General features: G+C 39.2%; 3 protein-coding genes across 4 annotated transcripts; 2 read left to right on the plus strand and 1 right to left on the minus strand.

Moving 5' to 3' along the window:
• The first annotated feature begins 3,880 nt into the window (after positions 1–3,880).
• On the plus strand, positions 3,881–6,132 carry LOC117912384 (transcription factor HBI1). The gene is made up of 6 exons (XM_034826951.1): positions 3,881–4,690; positions 4,826–5,017; positions 5,114–5,248; positions 5,357–5,428; positions 5,539–5,748; positions 5,857–6,132. The coding sequence occupies exons 1-6, from the start codon at positions 4,265–4,267 to the stop codon at positions 5,920–5,922; spliced, it is 1,101 nt and encodes a 366-aa protein (XP_034682842.1). The 5' UTR covers positions 3,881–4,264; the 3' UTR covers positions 5,923–6,132.
• Positions 6,133–7,659: 1,527 nt separating this feature from the next.
• Positions 7,660–9,715, plus strand: LOC117912233 (anaphase-promoting complex subunit 10). 2 transcript variants are annotated; one of them, XM_034826747.1, is made up of 6 exons: positions 7,660–7,933; positions 8,011–8,071; positions 8,189–8,254; positions 8,484–8,554; positions 9,177–9,281; positions 9,366–9,715. In XM_034826747.1, exons 1-6 carry the CDS (start codon positions 7,755–7,757, stop codon positions 9,433–9,435), a joined length of 552 nt encoding a protein of 183 aa, XP_034682638.1. In that variant the 5' UTR covers positions 7,660–7,754; the 3' UTR covers positions 9,436–9,715. The 2 variants fall into 2 exon arrangements, with proteins under 2 accessions (XP_034682638.1, XP_034682637.1); XM_034826746.1 differs by having other exon boundaries at positions 7,661–7,933; positions 8,162–8,254.
• A 519-nt stretch (positions 9,716–10,234) lies between these two features.
• On the minus strand, positions 10,235–13,573 carry LOC117913385 (tubby-like F-box protein 5). The gene is made up of 5 exons (XM_034828349.1): positions 13,251–13,573; positions 12,055–12,451; positions 11,850–11,937; positions 11,269–11,398; positions 10,235–11,186 (listed from the first exon to the last, which is right to left on the minus strand). The coding sequence occupies exons 2-5, from the start codon at positions 12,403–12,405 to the stop codon at positions 10,514–10,516; spliced, it is 1,242 nt and encodes a 413-aa protein (XP_034684240.1). The 5' UTR covers positions 12,406–12,451; positions 13,251–13,573; the 3' UTR covers positions 10,235–10,513.
• Between the last annotated feature and the right edge of the window lie 3,212 nt (positions 13,574–16,785).

The following is a 16,785-nucleotide window of genomic DNA, read 5'->3' on the forward strand; positions in this document are numbered from 1 at the left end:
ATTTAATTGGGTCAGTCATGAATTGGAGATGTTAATGGGCTTGTTTCTTCTGCTCTCACTTCCCTCAGTCCTTGAAATTTATTGCTTTTCAACACCTGCTGTTTCAAAACCAAAGTTGTAGTCCTACGGGGTTCAAGTCAGTACTTGTAGGCAGGGAAGAACGATGGAAATTGTAGTCTCTGAAGTCCAAATGGACCTTGGATGCTTTCTTGGGCAAGAAAGCCAAGGTTATGTATGGCTAAACCGTTGGAGCACAAGCAACTCCATGTTTGTGTTCATCAGAAATAAGTAGCACTAACCCAGATTGTGGTAGTGTGGATACACAAAATGGAGAAGACAGAAAATTTCAAATATATAATTTTTGAATGAATGCTCGTTAGGCGGAGAAAACCATAAAAGACATGGGTGAGGCAAGTGGTTGTGGGTCGATAACCAAAACTGCTTGTTCACTAGCCAATTGCAGAAACTAAACTCCATCAACGTTGAAGGGAAGCTGAAGAAGATTCAAGTGAGGGGTCTTGTAGAGGCGATGAAGAACAAGGAGAAACCAAACCCAGATTTTCCCCATGGTTTTTATGTGGTTGACGGGGTCAGAGGTTAGGGATTGGGGTTGGATGACCAAAACGTTGGCACAAATGGTATAGTATGGTATAGTTCCACTTCCTTTGGAGGTGATACAATGAAACCAACAACTCTCCAGGCCTTCCAATGTGCTACGCATGGCTGAATTGGATAATCTTGAAACCAAATGCTTAGATGCCCATTTCGTGGAATCTTTGACGTCACCTCTATCATTTTGATGTTGACAATGGAATCAAATTCTATAGGAAAACTTGAAATCAACTCATTCATTCCCATGTTTTATTTGAGGGTGTGGCTGGTGACCATTTTTTATTAACTGCCCCTCAGAACTGGTTTGTTTCCCCCGCAGATTGGTCAAATTTTATTGGAGCTTATGAACATGGATCATATTCATTTGTCAATTTTAATCAAATTTACATGCTTAATTCTTTCTTTTGAAGGTGAATTAGTACCAACTTTGTGAAGCAACGCATAAGTTGAGGGTGACTCGGACTTTTTTGAACTTTGTTATCCTATTTCCTAGAGTCTGCATTTAAGTTTGTGCAGCCATTGTAGGGATTTCAATTTATTTGCATCTCCAGATTCAAAAAACCTAGGGTGATACAGTGTTTTGGAAATTCGAGTAGTTATCTTAGAAGCAGGGGAAGAGTCTGCACTCCATGATGAGATCTCATGGCAACTACTGAAAGCACTTTCCAAATTCATTTGTAACTGATGTTTGAAAGAACAAAGCTGCTAGCACTTCCATAAATGATCTCCAGGCCTGCATGGAAATTAAATCGTTGGTTCTCTGCTCTCTCTCTTATTCATAGTTTCAGATCTTGAACCCCATTGTGGATTCTTCTTTTTTAATATCATATCCTTTGGATTTTCTCTCCGTTTTGATACTGTTATCTCCCATATATTGGATGCAATATTCATAAATTCAGGGGACAACCCACTTGAGCTCTTTGAGAATCCTGTTAAGTATGATTTAGTTTAATCTTTACTCAACAGACAGTTTCCTTGCAGCAGTCATCCGACTTTTTAAGTAGTGGGTGTTGAGTTCTTACACTTTCCTCTGCATGTCAAGGTAAGGCATTAGAAAAGCACAAAGGTCTTCCCTCCCAAGGCCTTTGGGTTTTTACGTTAGATTAGCATCAGATTCTATGGTATGATGAAACCCTGTAATGCTCTTCACTTCTTCGTAGTTGTTCTTAGCTCTCATGGATCTTTGAAAAGGGGTAGCAGGTTGAACCATAATTAAATTTGGGGGTGGATCATTGGTAAGGACGTGCAAACCTTGTTTAGATTCCAAAACAAACATACAGAGGAAAGATTTAGATTGGAAAGTTCAATCACTGGTAGGTAAAGAAAGAGGTTGGCAGGGGACACTAGGCAATGGTGGGGTTGGGGCAAAAATGGAGCAAGCGGTAGGTAAGTGAGCGGTCTTCATGGCTAAAGAAAACGGAGACACGCCCATATGAGGAGGGTTGGAGATCCTCCCGACACTTAGCTAGACTCATTGTCTCCTACCCTCCAGAACTTATCGTCACTCCATAATCCAAAGATGCCTAAGCTCTCTTATTAATTACAATATACAATTTATTTTACCTGTAGCACTGGGGCCTTGCATCCTTTTCCTAAATCTTTCTCAATCAAAGCCAATGTGGTCTTGTTCCTTCTATCACCAACCCCATTCTAAGAAGCCTTATTGGCAAGCAAAAGGCCATATCCTACAAGGGGCGGTGACCCTCTAATTCAGCGTCCTACGAATCAAAGGAGGCCATATCAGCTAATCAAACTGTAGCCATTCTAATGAAGAACAGGAAAAAAGTTGGTTGGTGCCTCAAGAGGGACTGGAGGTGACCCACCCAAATAATACTGATAGTGATACCACTAAATATTTGCTGATTGAGGCATCTGAACTTCATTTATTTATTGGAAGTCTGTCTCCGGCTAGGGTTTGCAGTCTGAGCGGCTAAGATGAAGGAGGAGGTTTGGTAGGATTTGTTTTTTGCTGCCGTAACCTGGCATATATTGTAGTGAGTGACCCATGTATGTAATCCATCAATATATTCCCTTACATGTAAAGCTACATCCTTGTAGCCCATGCCCATGCCTATTATTATTCAAGTTCTAATTTCTACCTGTGGAGGGCCCTGGCAATGGACTCAATATCTCATCTCTTTTGTCCCAATTGTAACTCATCTTTTCTGATACATAATAAGGAATTGTACATCCCTTGACAAAGAGTTAAGCAAAGTAGAGATTATAGGGTACTTCAAGGCTTGGTGTATTTCCTTGGAAAAGGAAATGGAACCTCCACAAACTTGGCTCAGAGATAGGCTTCCACTCTCACTTTAGTACATGTGAAGATGGAAAGATGAAGGGTGCATATGCTCATTCCTTGATAAGATTTAGAGAAATGGAGAATTGATATTGCAGATGGGCCAGTTTGGTGTATGTTACACACTTCAAATCATATCTAAGAAAAAGTCTTGATCCAATTATTGGCTCCCTAACTGGAAGATTAGGTCCTGCTTTCCACCTCTTAAGGACTGCCTCGTAGTGCCTTGATTAGATGCCATGAAGATGGCATAATTGGCATTGCTCTAATAAGATTTGATGGATTTGTCCTCAGTAATGAGTCAAAACTAAGGCACAAGGCCATGGACATCAGGATAGAGCCTTGTAATTACCTTTGCGATGTTTAATCACAATAATGAAAAGGTGATGAGTCTGATGACCACAAGGGAAAAGAAAAGAAGGGAAAAAAATATATGGTTTAAAGCCAATGTTTGCCACTCATAAATCATCACTGATGATTACAAACCAAAAAGAGCCATCAAGTTACATTGTGTAAAGAGGAAGTTTACTTTGTTCTATTTCAAAGAAGTGAAGAATTTTTATCAACAAGCTATCATTAAATGTTTTCAAGGCTTTGGTTGCAAAAGCAGCAACTTCAAAAAGCTTGTTGAAGGATGGAAATTCTACTGGTATGATTTCCAGTTTTCACATTTCCTTGCAGTGAAATCAGGGTTTGGAATTTAACAAGGCAAGGAATTAAAAAGGCAATGGCAAGAATGATAGGAATCTCGTAATATGAATTCCAATATCTTATGATTACATTTTTAATTAAAAAAAATAATCAGAAAGATGGTCTGTTGATTTGAACACAAAGCATTGTACTAAAATTCGAGGGGGAGAGAGAGAGAGAGAGATGAAAAGGTGAAGATGAGGAGTGATGAACTGATGCTCAAAGGAGTTGGAGGGTGGATAGGTGCATGTACATGTTGCAGTCTCTTACGCACCCTCTGATCTTGCCACTTGGGTCAGCAAGAGTGGATCCCGCAAATGTAACAGAAATTATGCAGAGAAGGGCGGGGGCCACTGCAGACATTTTCCCCAACCATGGAGACTAAAACCCAAAACCCCCTGTTTTTCAGTAGAATGGACACCCTCACATGGTGGTTATGTCACAGGGGCCACACCCCACGGCTGTGCTCATGGTTACATATTCTCTCTGGCACCCGCATACTATTTGTATATATATCGTCATCCAACTGCTTCTTCTTATCTTTCTTTCGAGGCACACGGGTTTGGCATGAGAAAAGTTCTCTAAAGCCTATAATACCTCGACCCCAATTCTCTCTTCTTTCAATCTCACGTGTGCCCGATCCACGAACCCTTTTTATCAGATATGTTACACTGTCTACGCTCGCCGGAGGATTTTGCTGCCATAGGTAGGCCCGAAACTATGAAGTGGCTACATCAGCCACAGCAGTTTCAGCAACCTTCATTCCACAGCAAATCTTTTGGATTTTCTCAATCTTCCCAGATTGATGACTTGAATTCCGTACTTAGAGAGATACCTAATAGGAGTATGAAGGCGGAGAATAGTTGGGACAATGGTTTGCCGGGTTTGGGCGATTTTCCCACTGCCGGAACCGATTTTCGGGGACATGGTATGGGTTTTGAGTTGCCGGAAATTGCAGGTAGCTCTCTTGAGATGGATCATTCGCTTTCGAGGACTTCTAGTTGCCCGCTACCGGATCTGGGGGCAGCAACATCCGTGGATGGTAGAGAGTTGGCTGGAAGAAACAGTGTGAAGAAGAGAAAAGCAGAGGTGTGTCTGCTTTGACTTGAATATTCTGACTCAGTTTTTATTTGCAGGATCTCTCAGCTAATCATCAATAGTTTTAAATCTTGTTTTGTGGTCCTAGATTGATGAATAATTGTCGGAAAACCTTTTGGCATGCAGGTTGCTTTAACAGAGGAGTGCAAAGACCAGAAGATTAAAAGGGATGAGGAAGAGGAGGAATCTAAGATCGAAGAGAAACACAGTGAGATTTCCCCAAATGCTTCAAAGGTTTCTGGGTCTCCTAAGCCTGATTACATTCATGTGCGGGCGCGTCGTGGGCAGGCCACTGATAGCCATAGCTTAGCAGAAAGAGTAAGCGGGAAAAATTCCATGTTTTTTCCTTTGATTTTCTCAGCTTTGTTGCCAAAACATGGTTTGAATTTGGCTAATATGGACTGTGATGATTAGGCAAGGAGAGAAAAAATCAGTAAGAAGATGAAGTATTTACAAGATTTAGTGCCTGGATGTAACAAAATCACAGGCAAGGCTGGTATGCTGGACGAAATTATCAACTACGTTCAATCTCTCCAAAGACAAGTAGAGGTACTGCCACAGCCACAGATTTATCTGAGACCTTGTTTCTTCTGCCTATGGTTTCTAACCTTCATTCTGAGAGCTTCTCTAATTGGGTCTATTTATTATGTCTTTTAGTTCTTGTCCTTGAAACTTGCTACCATGAATCCAAGGACCGACTTCAACCTGGATACCTTCTTGGGGAAAGAGGTGAGACCCAAAATTTTGCCTCCTCATTGTTTTCAGGGCTTTCCTTTCTTTCTCTACCCAACGTGGCCTCATGACTGACTTGTGCCTTCAAAAAAAATTATGCGATGAAGTTTCCTGCTTACGTCGCAGCCGGTTTTCCAACAGCGGCTGCTTCATCAGAAATGGCCAATTTGCCCTTCCTTCAGTTTCAGCCAGTGCAGCAGGGAATCACAAGCTGTGAGCTACATATGCCAATAGACCCCCCTCAATCTGCTCTTCAGATGACTACAAGCTCTTCCACATCTGTCCCTGAGATGTTCACCAACTCAACGTCCTTCTCTGTAATTTCTGTTACACCCAATGGCTTCTTTCATTCTAGTAACATCTTTGATTGATGCTATGCTGTCGTATGATGATTCTATCTCATGCTTATCATCTTTGCATTGCAGCAAGTGCAACCCTTCACCAGTTGGGACACTGATTTACAAAGCCTATACACTGGGGAGTTTCAGTGAGGAAGATCAACTACTTTTTCATCCCCACTTTCCACCACCACCCATGAAGACAGACACTCCCTCATACATGGGTGTTAAATCTCAAGGACCACTAGCATGAAAGGTTTCTGCAAGCACCTGATTTTTGGATAATAATCAACAACAATCTCAGAGGAATTATGTACAAAATTCAAGCGATTCTGATTACATTCAAGTTCATGATCTTTTCTACATGTATACTGGGAATAAGTTCAAAAAAAAAAAAAAAAAAAGAAGGTTTTTCCTCTCTTTTGCATGGTATAATGCTTATGGTTATGCTTTGTGAGGGTCGAGGGGTTTGATGAGGAAAGAAGGGAGAGGGAGAGGGAGATGGAGATGGAGAAACTGCAAAGCTAAAAGCATTGTGGGGGGCAACCAAGGTGGAGAGATGTGAATGAAAGCATAAAGCATTAATGGATGGGCCTAATGGCGGCTTCTGACTGGGGAGCCCGTCTTAAATTGCATTACAGATCAGCCATTCCTTAGGCATTATGGATGAGAATTGAGAATTCCTAAGATGTAAATTGGACAAGCCTCATCGTCTCTTTGATCCCCACCCACCAGCGTGCTTCGGGCCGCCAAGGTTAGCTCGTCATCTTTGGAGGGCTTATAAAAGTTTAAAATTGGTAAAATTAAAATTTTCTCAGTCACTTATACACGTACAAGATCAGTGATTCGAAAACGTCACTAGAATTATAAAATTGATTGCAAGTCGGCATTTGGGTAATGTATCAACGATTATGACATGTTAGTTGCCAATGAAGCTATTACTTGGGCTGGCCTGGTTACCCATAACTGCTTCCTACCACTTATCAAACAAAATAATTTAGGTCTATAAGATATAAGTCATGAAATGAAAATTTAAAACCTAACAAGGTATTTGTTTTTTAGCATTTTATTGTAAGTAATTTACTTTTAAATTTTAAGTTGTTTGTTTGGTTTTTTTTTTGTTTTTTTAAATTTTTTATAATTTAATAAAAAAAAAATCAAAATATTTATTTTTTTTAAATGAAAAAAAGCAATATATTAATTTTTATTTTTATTTTTTAAATATATAATAAAAATAAAATATTATAAAATCAAATAACCTAATACTTAATACTATTAAGTACTATTTAGAATTAAGTAAAGAAAAAAAAAAAAAAAAACATCGGGTATTTAATAAAACTTAATATAACTTAAGTTGACTTTAAATTAAATTATATTTAGGTTTTTAACATAAAATTTATTACTTAATTTTTACTTTAAGTATTAGCGTTGTTTGATAAACTTAACTTAAAAAACTTATTCTAAATCATCAAATTAATATATTTATCTGTATAAATTATAATTATGGTAGAAAAAGTTAAGTAACAATGAAACTCGTGAAGTAGTAAAGAAGATCGTTAAAGTAATTAGAACAAATAAAGGTAAAAAAAATTATAAAATAAAGATATGAACTTAAAAATAAGTTAATTATTTTTAGTTATTATTTAAAATTATTTTAATTTTAAATTATATAATCAAATTATTTTACTAAACATACTTAATTTACTTAATAACTTAATTCATTTTAAGTTATTAAATTACAAACGTGACTAAGTTTTCACTTGCTAAAAAAAAACTATCCGAAGAAGAGAACCAGATATTTTATACATACATCGTGTATATATATATATATATATATATGATGGTGGACCAGAGCCGAGCGTGCTGGGCCAGGACCAGGTGTGGGCTTAGTTGGGTCGTCCAATAGTACCACAATTCAAATTGGCGGACGAGGTTAGGGTTTTAAACCGTGAGAAAAGGAGGGAGGATCACCGGAAGAAATTGGAATGGCAACGGAGTCATCGGAGGGAGAGGAAGAGGGCAAGATGATCGGAGGAAATCAGCACCTGGTTGTCGACGAAGACCTCCGTGAGATGGCCAAGAAGGCTGCTTGGAGCGTTAGTTCTTGCAAGGCTGGCAATGGCGTCCTTCTTCTTCGCGACGACAACCTCGATACCTATTGGCAGTACTCTTCCTTCCCCTCTCTCTAAAACCTCTCTTTATCTCTTTAAACCCTAACTTCCCTGCTTGATTTGGTTTCAGATCCGACGGTGCTCAGCCTCATCTTGTAAACATTCAATTCCTCAAGAAAGTGAAGTTGCAAGTGTGTATGCAATTTTGGGTTTCTGATTTTTTTCTTTCCCCCTTATCGTTTGGTTTTGGTGACTGAATGGTGAATAGATTTCTCTTAAAGCTGGTTGTAATTTATGTGGATTTCAAGCTGGACGAGAGCTACACGCCGAGTAAGATCTCTATTCGAGCCGGAGATGGCTTCCACAACTTGAAGGTGACTACAGCATTTTTGGCTCGTTCTTGTGATTTTGTAGCTTCTTAGGACTTACATTGGTAGTAGAATCGTGCTTAGGACTAAATGCTATGTTCGGTTCTGTGGAATTTAAGTTGCTTTTCTTGGGTTTTCCAGTTACCAAATATTGATGGTAAATCAGCATAATTCATCTTCTGATGAGTAATATGGAGGAAAACTCAATTTGGTTTTTCCCTTCAACTGCTTTCAGGAGATGAAGACCGTGGAACTTGTCAAGCCAACTGGTTGGGTTTACATATCCCTATCTGGAAATGATCCTCGGTAAGTCCACCATTGTTTTCTTAGCAACTCACAAATTTTAAACTAGTGGTTGGAACCATATCTGATATTATTGTTTTCTTCTTTGATTGCTTCAATGCTCAAATTCATTACACAGGAAGCATATAGATATAGGGATACAAAGTTACCAGGGCTTAGACTAAGACATTTTATGATAATATCATTCATATACTTGGAAACCACTCACTTTTCTGCCCACCTGCTGATTGTGAGTCAGTGATTTCCCTTTCTTAATTCACATAAGAAAGCAACGAGGAAGAAAAAATGAAAATGTTTAGTTCCTATACCTAGATGGCATTTGTTATTCTGGTGGAAATGCCGGACAAAATAAAGACATGATGAAGAACTAAGCCACAGGGTAGTCGTTTGAACATGGTGCTCATTCTATTTTATGAAATGGGCAAGGGAGAGTTCATCACATGTGCTTGAAAATTGGGATTACTTGAATCTACAGTTTCTGAAATGTTAAAGATTTTTTTTTTCTTTTTTTGAAATTTCAGCTGGAGGAAATGATTGTCTAGTCTTTGACTTTTTACAAGTCGGCATGTGTTAATATTCCTTTTTGAGTACAATTTTGATTTAGTTCTTCCTCAATATTTGGCAGGGAAACTTTTGTGAACACTTTTATGTTGCAAATTGCTATATTGTCAAATCACCTTAATGGGAGAGATACTCATGTGCGCCAGATCAAAGTTTATGGGCCTCCACCGTATGTCAGAATCCCTATTCTTGTTCATCAGTCACAGATATGGGATTCTTAAACTAACCCATCTTGATGTATGCTATGTTGCAGGAACCCCATCCCACGCCAGCCCTTCCAATTCACTTCAAGGGAGTTCATTACTTACTCTTCTGTGAGATGAGAAGAACAGGAGCATGTACTCAAAAGTACAGGGGAGAAGGAAGAGAGTACCAGAATTGTGTTAGACTCTAAAGCAAATTCGTGAAATAACATGTTGTAGTTCCCTGTTAGCATGGACTATATTAATATTCTGCTGGGGTTTTCAAATCATTGATATATGATAGATTGAAGAAGCATGTATTTATAGTTCCCTGTTTCTTGGTTCCTATGTAACATTTGTTCGTCTGAAAATAGAAGAACATAAATTTGTAAAATCAGTTTGGTTAATGTGCGTTTTCTTAGTTTGGGTTGCCTTGACAAGTAAGCTCTAAAGCTTATACTGCCAATTGCTATGCTTTTTCTGGTGAGTTTATATTCTTGTTCCAATCGGGCATTTGACAGTGAGGCATGGCCTATTTTACGGAGGCCATAGTGGGAATGTGATGTAAACCAAAACTGATTATAGGATCCATTTGAACAATAATTAGATCAGTCATTCGATGGGGCCAAGATCTGACACTAACGGGCCCAAGTAATTGGATGCTGATCTGCAGCGAATATTTTGTGTGGGAAATTCAGTTCTTTCCAACTATACATCCAGCACAGGCAAGACCATACATATATGCTAAACCAGCCAAAGACGTAAGAATCTTAATTGTCTTTGAAAAGCAAGGTTCATGTTGCCTAAAGTAGTATCAAGCATCAAATAATTTAATATCACAGTTCTTAAGGAAACTTAACCTCAAAACATGTAACCTGTTTGCCAAGAATCCAAGCCAATTAACAATGGTCGAGAAAAGGTAAGATAGTGCAACCAGATGGATATAAATCACTTTTTTTTTTTTCCTTGATTGAAATATAAGATGGAACAGCATGCAAGAAGTTCGGCAGAAAAAATTCTACCCACATTAAATATATTTGCAACTTACAACAACACGTATTGATTCCACTCTGGTATCAGATACACCACTGAGCGCACGCTAAGTCTCTCAGTTATGATAGGTCCCCCCCATGCATGATCAGCTTTTCCATGATGTGTAGTTATGAGACTATGAAGGAAATTTAGCATACATGATCACAATCTCCAACCAGTGCAGAAGTTATTCACAGGCTGGTTTAGTGTCAAAGCTGCTCAAGCAGATTGCAAAGGCTTGAAAGGCAGAGAGTGGATAGCGATAATCCATAGTGAAGATATCTTTGCCAATCTTCCCAAACTGCAATATTACCTTGTCTTGCTCTACAGCAGAAACGTTGTGGGATGGCTCAACTGATGCCACAAGCTGGAAATTTTTTACAGATGCCACTGTAACACGCCCTCTAAAATTTAGGCACCAGCACTGGAGATGTTCATGCCATCTAGGTGCTTTGTTTTTAAGAATCAGCGGATCTCCTGATCCCTGGACAGGTACTAATGGCTCTGACAGGCTTGTGGAGCATATGTCTGTGACTGGATCCTTTTTTCTCAAACCTGGTGAAGGAGAAAATTGCTCATCAAAGGATTGTGGGAATGATGTTGGTGTTGGGGCAGTGCCTCCCTCCTGAATTGAAGAAATAGGAATGGAATGCATGGTGCATTGCATTCTCCTAGGTCCTCTGGTGCGAAGGACATTGAGCTCATAGGAAATGGTGGCCACACTGTAGTTACATGCAGGTACTCTTGGAGATACCTGCTTAGAGTGGAACCGTCGACTTGACCGACTATTAGGTTGAACTGCTGTATCATATGGAGGTTGGCTGTCGTATATTGTGAACTTCGTGCCCAGAAAATTAGATCTGATAGAAATTGTTCATAAATCATTGGAATCATAAGATGAAGATTGCACAAAGATCATTAGCATAAGCAGTGCCCACATACCTCAGTTTTCCAACATATGTATTGCTGGCTCGAGAAAAATCATCTGCAACCAGAGATATCACAAAATCTGTGCTAGTTGGCCTTCGGATCCTTCTGGCTGCAAGCAAAAGTTTATCACTCTGGCCCTCAGCTGTCAATTCAATAAAATCATTTAGTTAGATCCTTATTAGTTCATCAAAAGTATTCTTTTACACATTTCCATAACTCCATATGCATTATCCTGGAGTTGTCACAAATTTTCTTATCTCAATATTTGTATCTAAATGTATTAAAATCATACGCCCAAAATGATGATACATTTAGAGCCCAGAGTACCAAATGCAAACAGGCAGCAAATGAAATGAAATGGTTTTTACCACAATCAACATATAAAGACAAAAAAAAAAAAAAAATTGTATAGTTGACACAATTTTCCATTAAATTGAAGTATCAAAGGTTCAAATATTAAAAATAAAATAAGAATGCTTGCAAGCGAGATTCTTTTAGGGAACAACTTCATCCAGGATCTTCATACAGGCATTTCAAGTGAAGACTGAAAAATCAAGTAAATTAAGATAGACTGAGAGGGTAACATGGCTTACAAGGTGTCAGGCCAAAGTACAAAAGATATGTAGAGGTGGCTCTATCCCTTCTAATAAAGCATTGTATTGGAGAATCACGTGGCCCCGGCTATTTAGAATTATAAAGAGAAGAATAAGACATTCATAAAAGGCAATAATTAGTATACAAGGAAACTGGAAACCAAAGAAACAAAAAGACAAAAAAGATTAACAAAAAAAGGATTACCTGCTTCAATGAAATGGGGAATGTGAGCCTTCCACATTCCTCTGGAGTCTTGACAATCTCCTTCGTAATCTCCCTCCATGACCTACAAACTGAAGCACAAAATACAACAACATTCCTAGCAGGCCATGAGGTCTCACTCTCTTCTACCCTCTGGATTATATCCAAAAGCAATTCAGGTGGTAGATTCGCCCACTGACCCTGTTGGAGGGCTCCAGAGAGGGGGCCTTGATCAGGGGCAATATATGACCTTGTTCGTCTGCGCCAATGCTTCCCTTCTACCCCACGCCTAGAAATGTTCCCAATTCCATCTTTCATTTCCTTTAGCTCACGAACAATGCTTTTGAAGGACATCTCTACATAACATAACAATCCTTTTCTTCAACCGCTCAGCTACAAACTGATACAAATGAGAATCTTTAGGTTGCAAAACTCTTCAACGTGTGATATCATTTATAGATCCATCATACAAAACAGAACACATGACCCTCTTCTTAAATAATTTTAAGCACATTCAGTTTTGAATACTTGGTTACATCCACTACACAAAGAACTTAAAGAATCAATGGGTCTGATGTCCTAGCATCAAAAGGGTAACACTGATCCAGATGAAAATTTCCTACAACTCGCTACCAGAGAATCAATGCCTTCTCAGTTCTTATTATCTTCTTTTATCAGTTTCCACAATTTCCCAAGCTGTAATGATTAAGACAAATTTATGAAAAACACACGCAATGCCAGGAATAAAATGGGAATCTGATCATGATTTCTGAAAATCCAACAGAATCACCAAACATTGTAGCCATAAAAAACCTGAAATATAAGCCACTGTAATCCTCGCAAAGAATCCATAATTGAAAGTTTTTAACTTTTATGGGGTACCATTATGCTCCGTGCGGTCCCTTAAAAAATGCACGAAAAACAAATGAGTGAAGACGTTTTGAGTCTCTCATTTTTTTTGCGATTTGGATCCAAGGAAAGGGAAATTTCCACTCAACTAAGCCTTATAAAACCAATCTACTTGAGATGCATTTTCATTTTCTTTCTTTCATCAGCAACCAGAGGGTTCAATATCCTATCTGAATCAAGAAAATCATAATCCACTAAAAATAAAGAAACAAAAAAATCATCTTAACCGCATTGCAGAAAGAACAAGAAACAAAAAGAGAAAAAAGAAACGGATCAACATAGAACCAAACCTTTACAATTTTCGCAGAGAAAACCGATCGATAAGGTAAAGTAGCTCGAATGTAGAATCTCATTCAAGAGAGGATCATAACAGAAACGCCCGATATCACCATAGAACGCTAGATTCTCAGATCGGAGATGAAAGGATCAAATCGGAGATATACAGCGAAAGTTCATAATTCCGACCATGTCCTCCAACTTCGTCATCTCAAAACCCTAGATCGCCGTCTCATCTATGCGACCACCGCGAACGCAACCGCCGCCACCGCCATGATCACATGTTCAATCGGAGCCCCAACTCTGGCCTTTTTTAAGCAACTTGGAGCCCTCTTTTTATTTTAAATCCCTTACAGACGATAAATAATTAAATACAATTTTACTCGGAGAGGGGCTGGGGTCTGGCTGCTCGTACCCCCAGAACCTTTCCATGCACACACGTGGCAACAACTGTGCCACGGATTTCTTAATTAACACCTCCGTGCCATCAAATTGAGCCACAGCGTTACACCTTAACAAAATTAGCCAAATTTTAAAAACAATTTTAAAATGGAAGGAAGATTTCATAAATCAGAAATGTGATTTTTTTTTTCCTGCCCTTTTGCCATTTCGGGATTTGGTCTGATTATACCAACCTTGAACTCCACTTACAAAAAATGACATTTCTCCTTTCTAAGTATGATATTTTGTTACATTATTTTGATTTTTGACACCCATCAAAGGTTCAAAGCCCAGTGGATGAGGAGAGAGATACTGGGGGCAAGGAAGGTGGGAGGGGTGGAACCATGGAAGGAAAGGCGGGGAACAGACAGAGACAAATGTAGGGTCAAAGGAGAAGGCATGTGAGCAGGGGAAAAAGCACATTAAGTGGAGGAGGGGCTTGGGAGTGAGCAGAGGTCACAGCTGCACATGCCTCCCCACCCCCTTTTCTCTTCCTATAAATGGAACCTCCCCCTCTTCTCAATCCCAATCCCATCTCTCACAATTTTATTATTTTGGTGGATGACTCATGCCCTTATCCTTTTTCCTTTCCGGTTTTTGTCAGCCTCCCTCCCAAGGAGCATGGGTGAAGCATATATATCCAATAGTGACAAAAGGAGAGAATAGATGAGGAGAAGATATTTTCATGGGAGCATTCAAAATCTTGTCTCTGTCTCCATTATTGAAGCTGATAAGGGGTTTTGAGTCAGCTAAGCTTCTGGAAATGTTTCTTAATATGATAAAACATTTCACTAAAAGTTCGGGCAAATAAGTCCGGTATCTAAGTAAAAATGGTAACGAGGGGGAAGTCAATGATGATGAGAAAAGGAGATGAGTTGGCATGAGCTTGAATTATTTAAAAACAAAGAAGATCAATTAAGAGGCAAGAGTAACATGTGTTGCAAGTAAAGTGGGCTATGAAATGAGTTGATGATGGGTTTGGTTCTTTTGAGTTGCCTGGAAGTGGAACCCATGTCCATCTTTTCACATTATGTCACCCTGTTTATTTAAATGACAGTTTGATTAGCTGGAGTGGACTATGTTGAAGATGGCGACCCTACATACCTACATACATACAAGGGCCTCCTCTCCTCACTCTCCTCACTCCTCTTTCTGTGTGTAAGAGTCGGGTTCCAATTTTCGACGCAGATAAGGTTGCTCTCTTCCATTCTTTGCCAGCTGCCTTCTCTACATTGTTCACCCACCTCCCCCCACATCGCTTTTCAAACTCCGTTTCCTTCCAATTAATCTCAAAATGCAGTTTGGATTTTGAACAATCATCCTATGCAGGTATTTTTAAAAATCATACCAATTTTTTATCTTTTTTTTCCCTGCATGATAGTTTGAAAGAAAAGGAGAGGACGGTGGTCAAAAAGAGAACACAAGAAGACCATCGTGCTCTGACACGCTCAGAGGGTGCTAGTTCCGCAGAAGACTGAAGCTGATAAATACATGTCCTATTCTCAACCTCACGCCCATCTTGGAAACGATGCCCTCCACTCACCCACGCTGTGCCTTCCCAGGATTGTAGGAGTGACACGGGCTCGGCCTGGCTTTCAGAGTTGCCTAACGGAAGTGCCCAAAAAATCAAGCTTCAATGGATGTACTAGAACTGAGTCAGATTCGGTCCATTGAGTTGGGGCCTGAAACTTGGTCCCATTATTTTGTTGGGTTTAATTACGCACAAATAGGACTACGATTTAGCCCAAAGGTTCAAAACCTGCCCAACTTCGGGCTGAATTTTTTATGGGCCGTACGCTGAGGTTGGTTCAGAGGTCTTGAACATTGCTAGAATCGGGTCTGGGCCACCAAATGACGAAGCAGGTTGACCCAAAAGCCTTTCCCATTTTTTAACACGCTTTGGAGGTTGGGGGTACGGCTGGAGATCTTTCCCTCAGCTCACACAGCTTGCAATTCATTTGATTTCTCTTTTTATAATAGCACTATGTTAATATTATTATTTGTGGCAAGTAGATTTGGAGAAGTCCATGTTTCTCATTTATTATTCGTTGATGAAACTGGTTTTCTATGAGGTCTCTTAGGATCACATAATTATATTGATTGCTTATGTGGTTTAAGGTCATTTCAAGGTTAAAGATTATTTTGGAAAAAAAAATGAGTTAATTTTGGTCAGATGGGTAGAGAATGTTGATGATTTACTGATTGAGCTTGGGTGTAGGGGTTCCTTCTTATTTGGGACTTCTTTTGGATGTTCCATTTAACTCTACAAGGATTTGGGATGGAGTAGAAGAGCAATTCTGTAAAAGATTGCCTATGTGGAAGTGATAATATATTTTCAAATGAAAGAAGGTAACTTTGCTTTGGAGTACCTTATTTAGTTTGCCTATTTATTTTATGTCTTTATTTTGTATGTCATGAATTGTTCGATTGAGGTTATAACAAATTTAGAGGAACTTTCTTTAAGGTGGTGGGGTTTTGGAGCGTAAACCTCATCTTATTAAATAGATGGTTGTTTGTTGTGACAGGAGGAAAGGAGGCTTCGGAGTTAAAAGTCTTGCACTTCTTAATAAGACACTTCTTTACAAGTGGAGTTGGCGATTTGCTATTGAAAGAGGGACCTTTTGGAACCAGGTTATTCGTAGTAAGTATGGAGAAGTAAGAAGGGGATGGGTAACTCGAGGTAAAAGAGGGGTATTGGGTTGAGTTGTGAAAAGCAATAAGGAATGATTGAAATATTGTGAGATCTAAGTGTTCATTTGTGGTGGGTAATGGGTGGATGGTACTTTTTTGGAAGAATAGGTGGTATGAGGATATCCTTTTGTATGTGTTGTTTTCTTCATTTTTTGCCTTATCGATCTCTAAGGATGCGTGAGTGGTGGATGTTTAGAATTCTTCCGCTAAAGGGGGAGAGGGAGGGGAGGGGGGTAGGCAAGGCGAGGGTTAGAATCCTTGTTTCTTTAGAACTTTTAATGATTGAGAGGTGGATTATGTGGTGAGATTTTTGACATTGTTTGCAAGGGCAGCGAGTTTGTCAGGATGTGGAAGATTCTTTGATATGGTAAGTGACAAAAAGTGGCAAGTTTACAATGAAGTCCCTTTATCATGTTT

This window comes from Vitis riparia, chromosome 4 (assembly GCF_004353265.1).
Source record: "Vitis riparia cultivar Riparia Gloire de Montpellier isolate 1030 chromosome 4, EGFV_Vit.rip_1.0, whole genome shotgun sequence".
Classification (NCBI taxonomy): domain Eukaryota; kingdom Viridiplantae; phylum Streptophyta; class Magnoliopsida; order Vitales; family Vitaceae; genus Vitis; species Vitis riparia.

Coding starts and splice junctions, on each gene's coding strand:
- LOC117912384 (XM_034826951.1), top strand. CDS start 4,265: ATGTTACACTGTCTACGCTCGCCGGAGGATTTTGCTGCCATAGGTAGG. Junction 5,249..5,356: donor CTCTCCAAAGACAAGTAGAG/GTACTGCCACAG, acceptor TATGTCTTTTAG/TTCTTGTCCTTGAAACTTGC. Junction 5,749..5,856: donor CCAACTCAACGTCCTTCTCT/GTAATTTCTGTT, acceptor TTTGCATTGCAG/CAAGTGCAACCCTTCACCAG.
- LOC117912233 (XM_034826746.1), top strand. CDS start 7,755: ATGGCAACGGAGTCATCGGAGGGAGAGGAAGAGGGCAAGATGATCGGA. Junction 8,072..8,161: donor TCAAGAAAGTGAAGTTGCAA/GTGTGTATGCAA, acceptor TTTCTCTTAAAG/CTGGTTGTAATTTATGTGGA. Junction 9,282..9,365: donor AAAGTTTATGGGCCTCCACC/GTATGTCAGAAT, acceptor GCTATGTTGCAG/GAACCCCATCCCACGCCAGC.
- LOC117913385 (XM_034828349.1), bottom strand. CDS start 12,405: ATGTCCTTCAAAAGCATTGTTCGTGAGCTAAAGGAAATGAAAGATGGA. Junction 11,938..12,054: donor TCCCCATTTCATTGAAGCAG/GTAATCCTTTTT, acceptor AATTCTAAATAG/CCGGGGCCACGTGATTCTCC. Junction 11,187..11,268: donor ACATATGTTGGAAAACTGAG/GTATGTGGGCAC, acceptor AATTTCTATCAG/ATCTAATTTTCTGGGCACGA.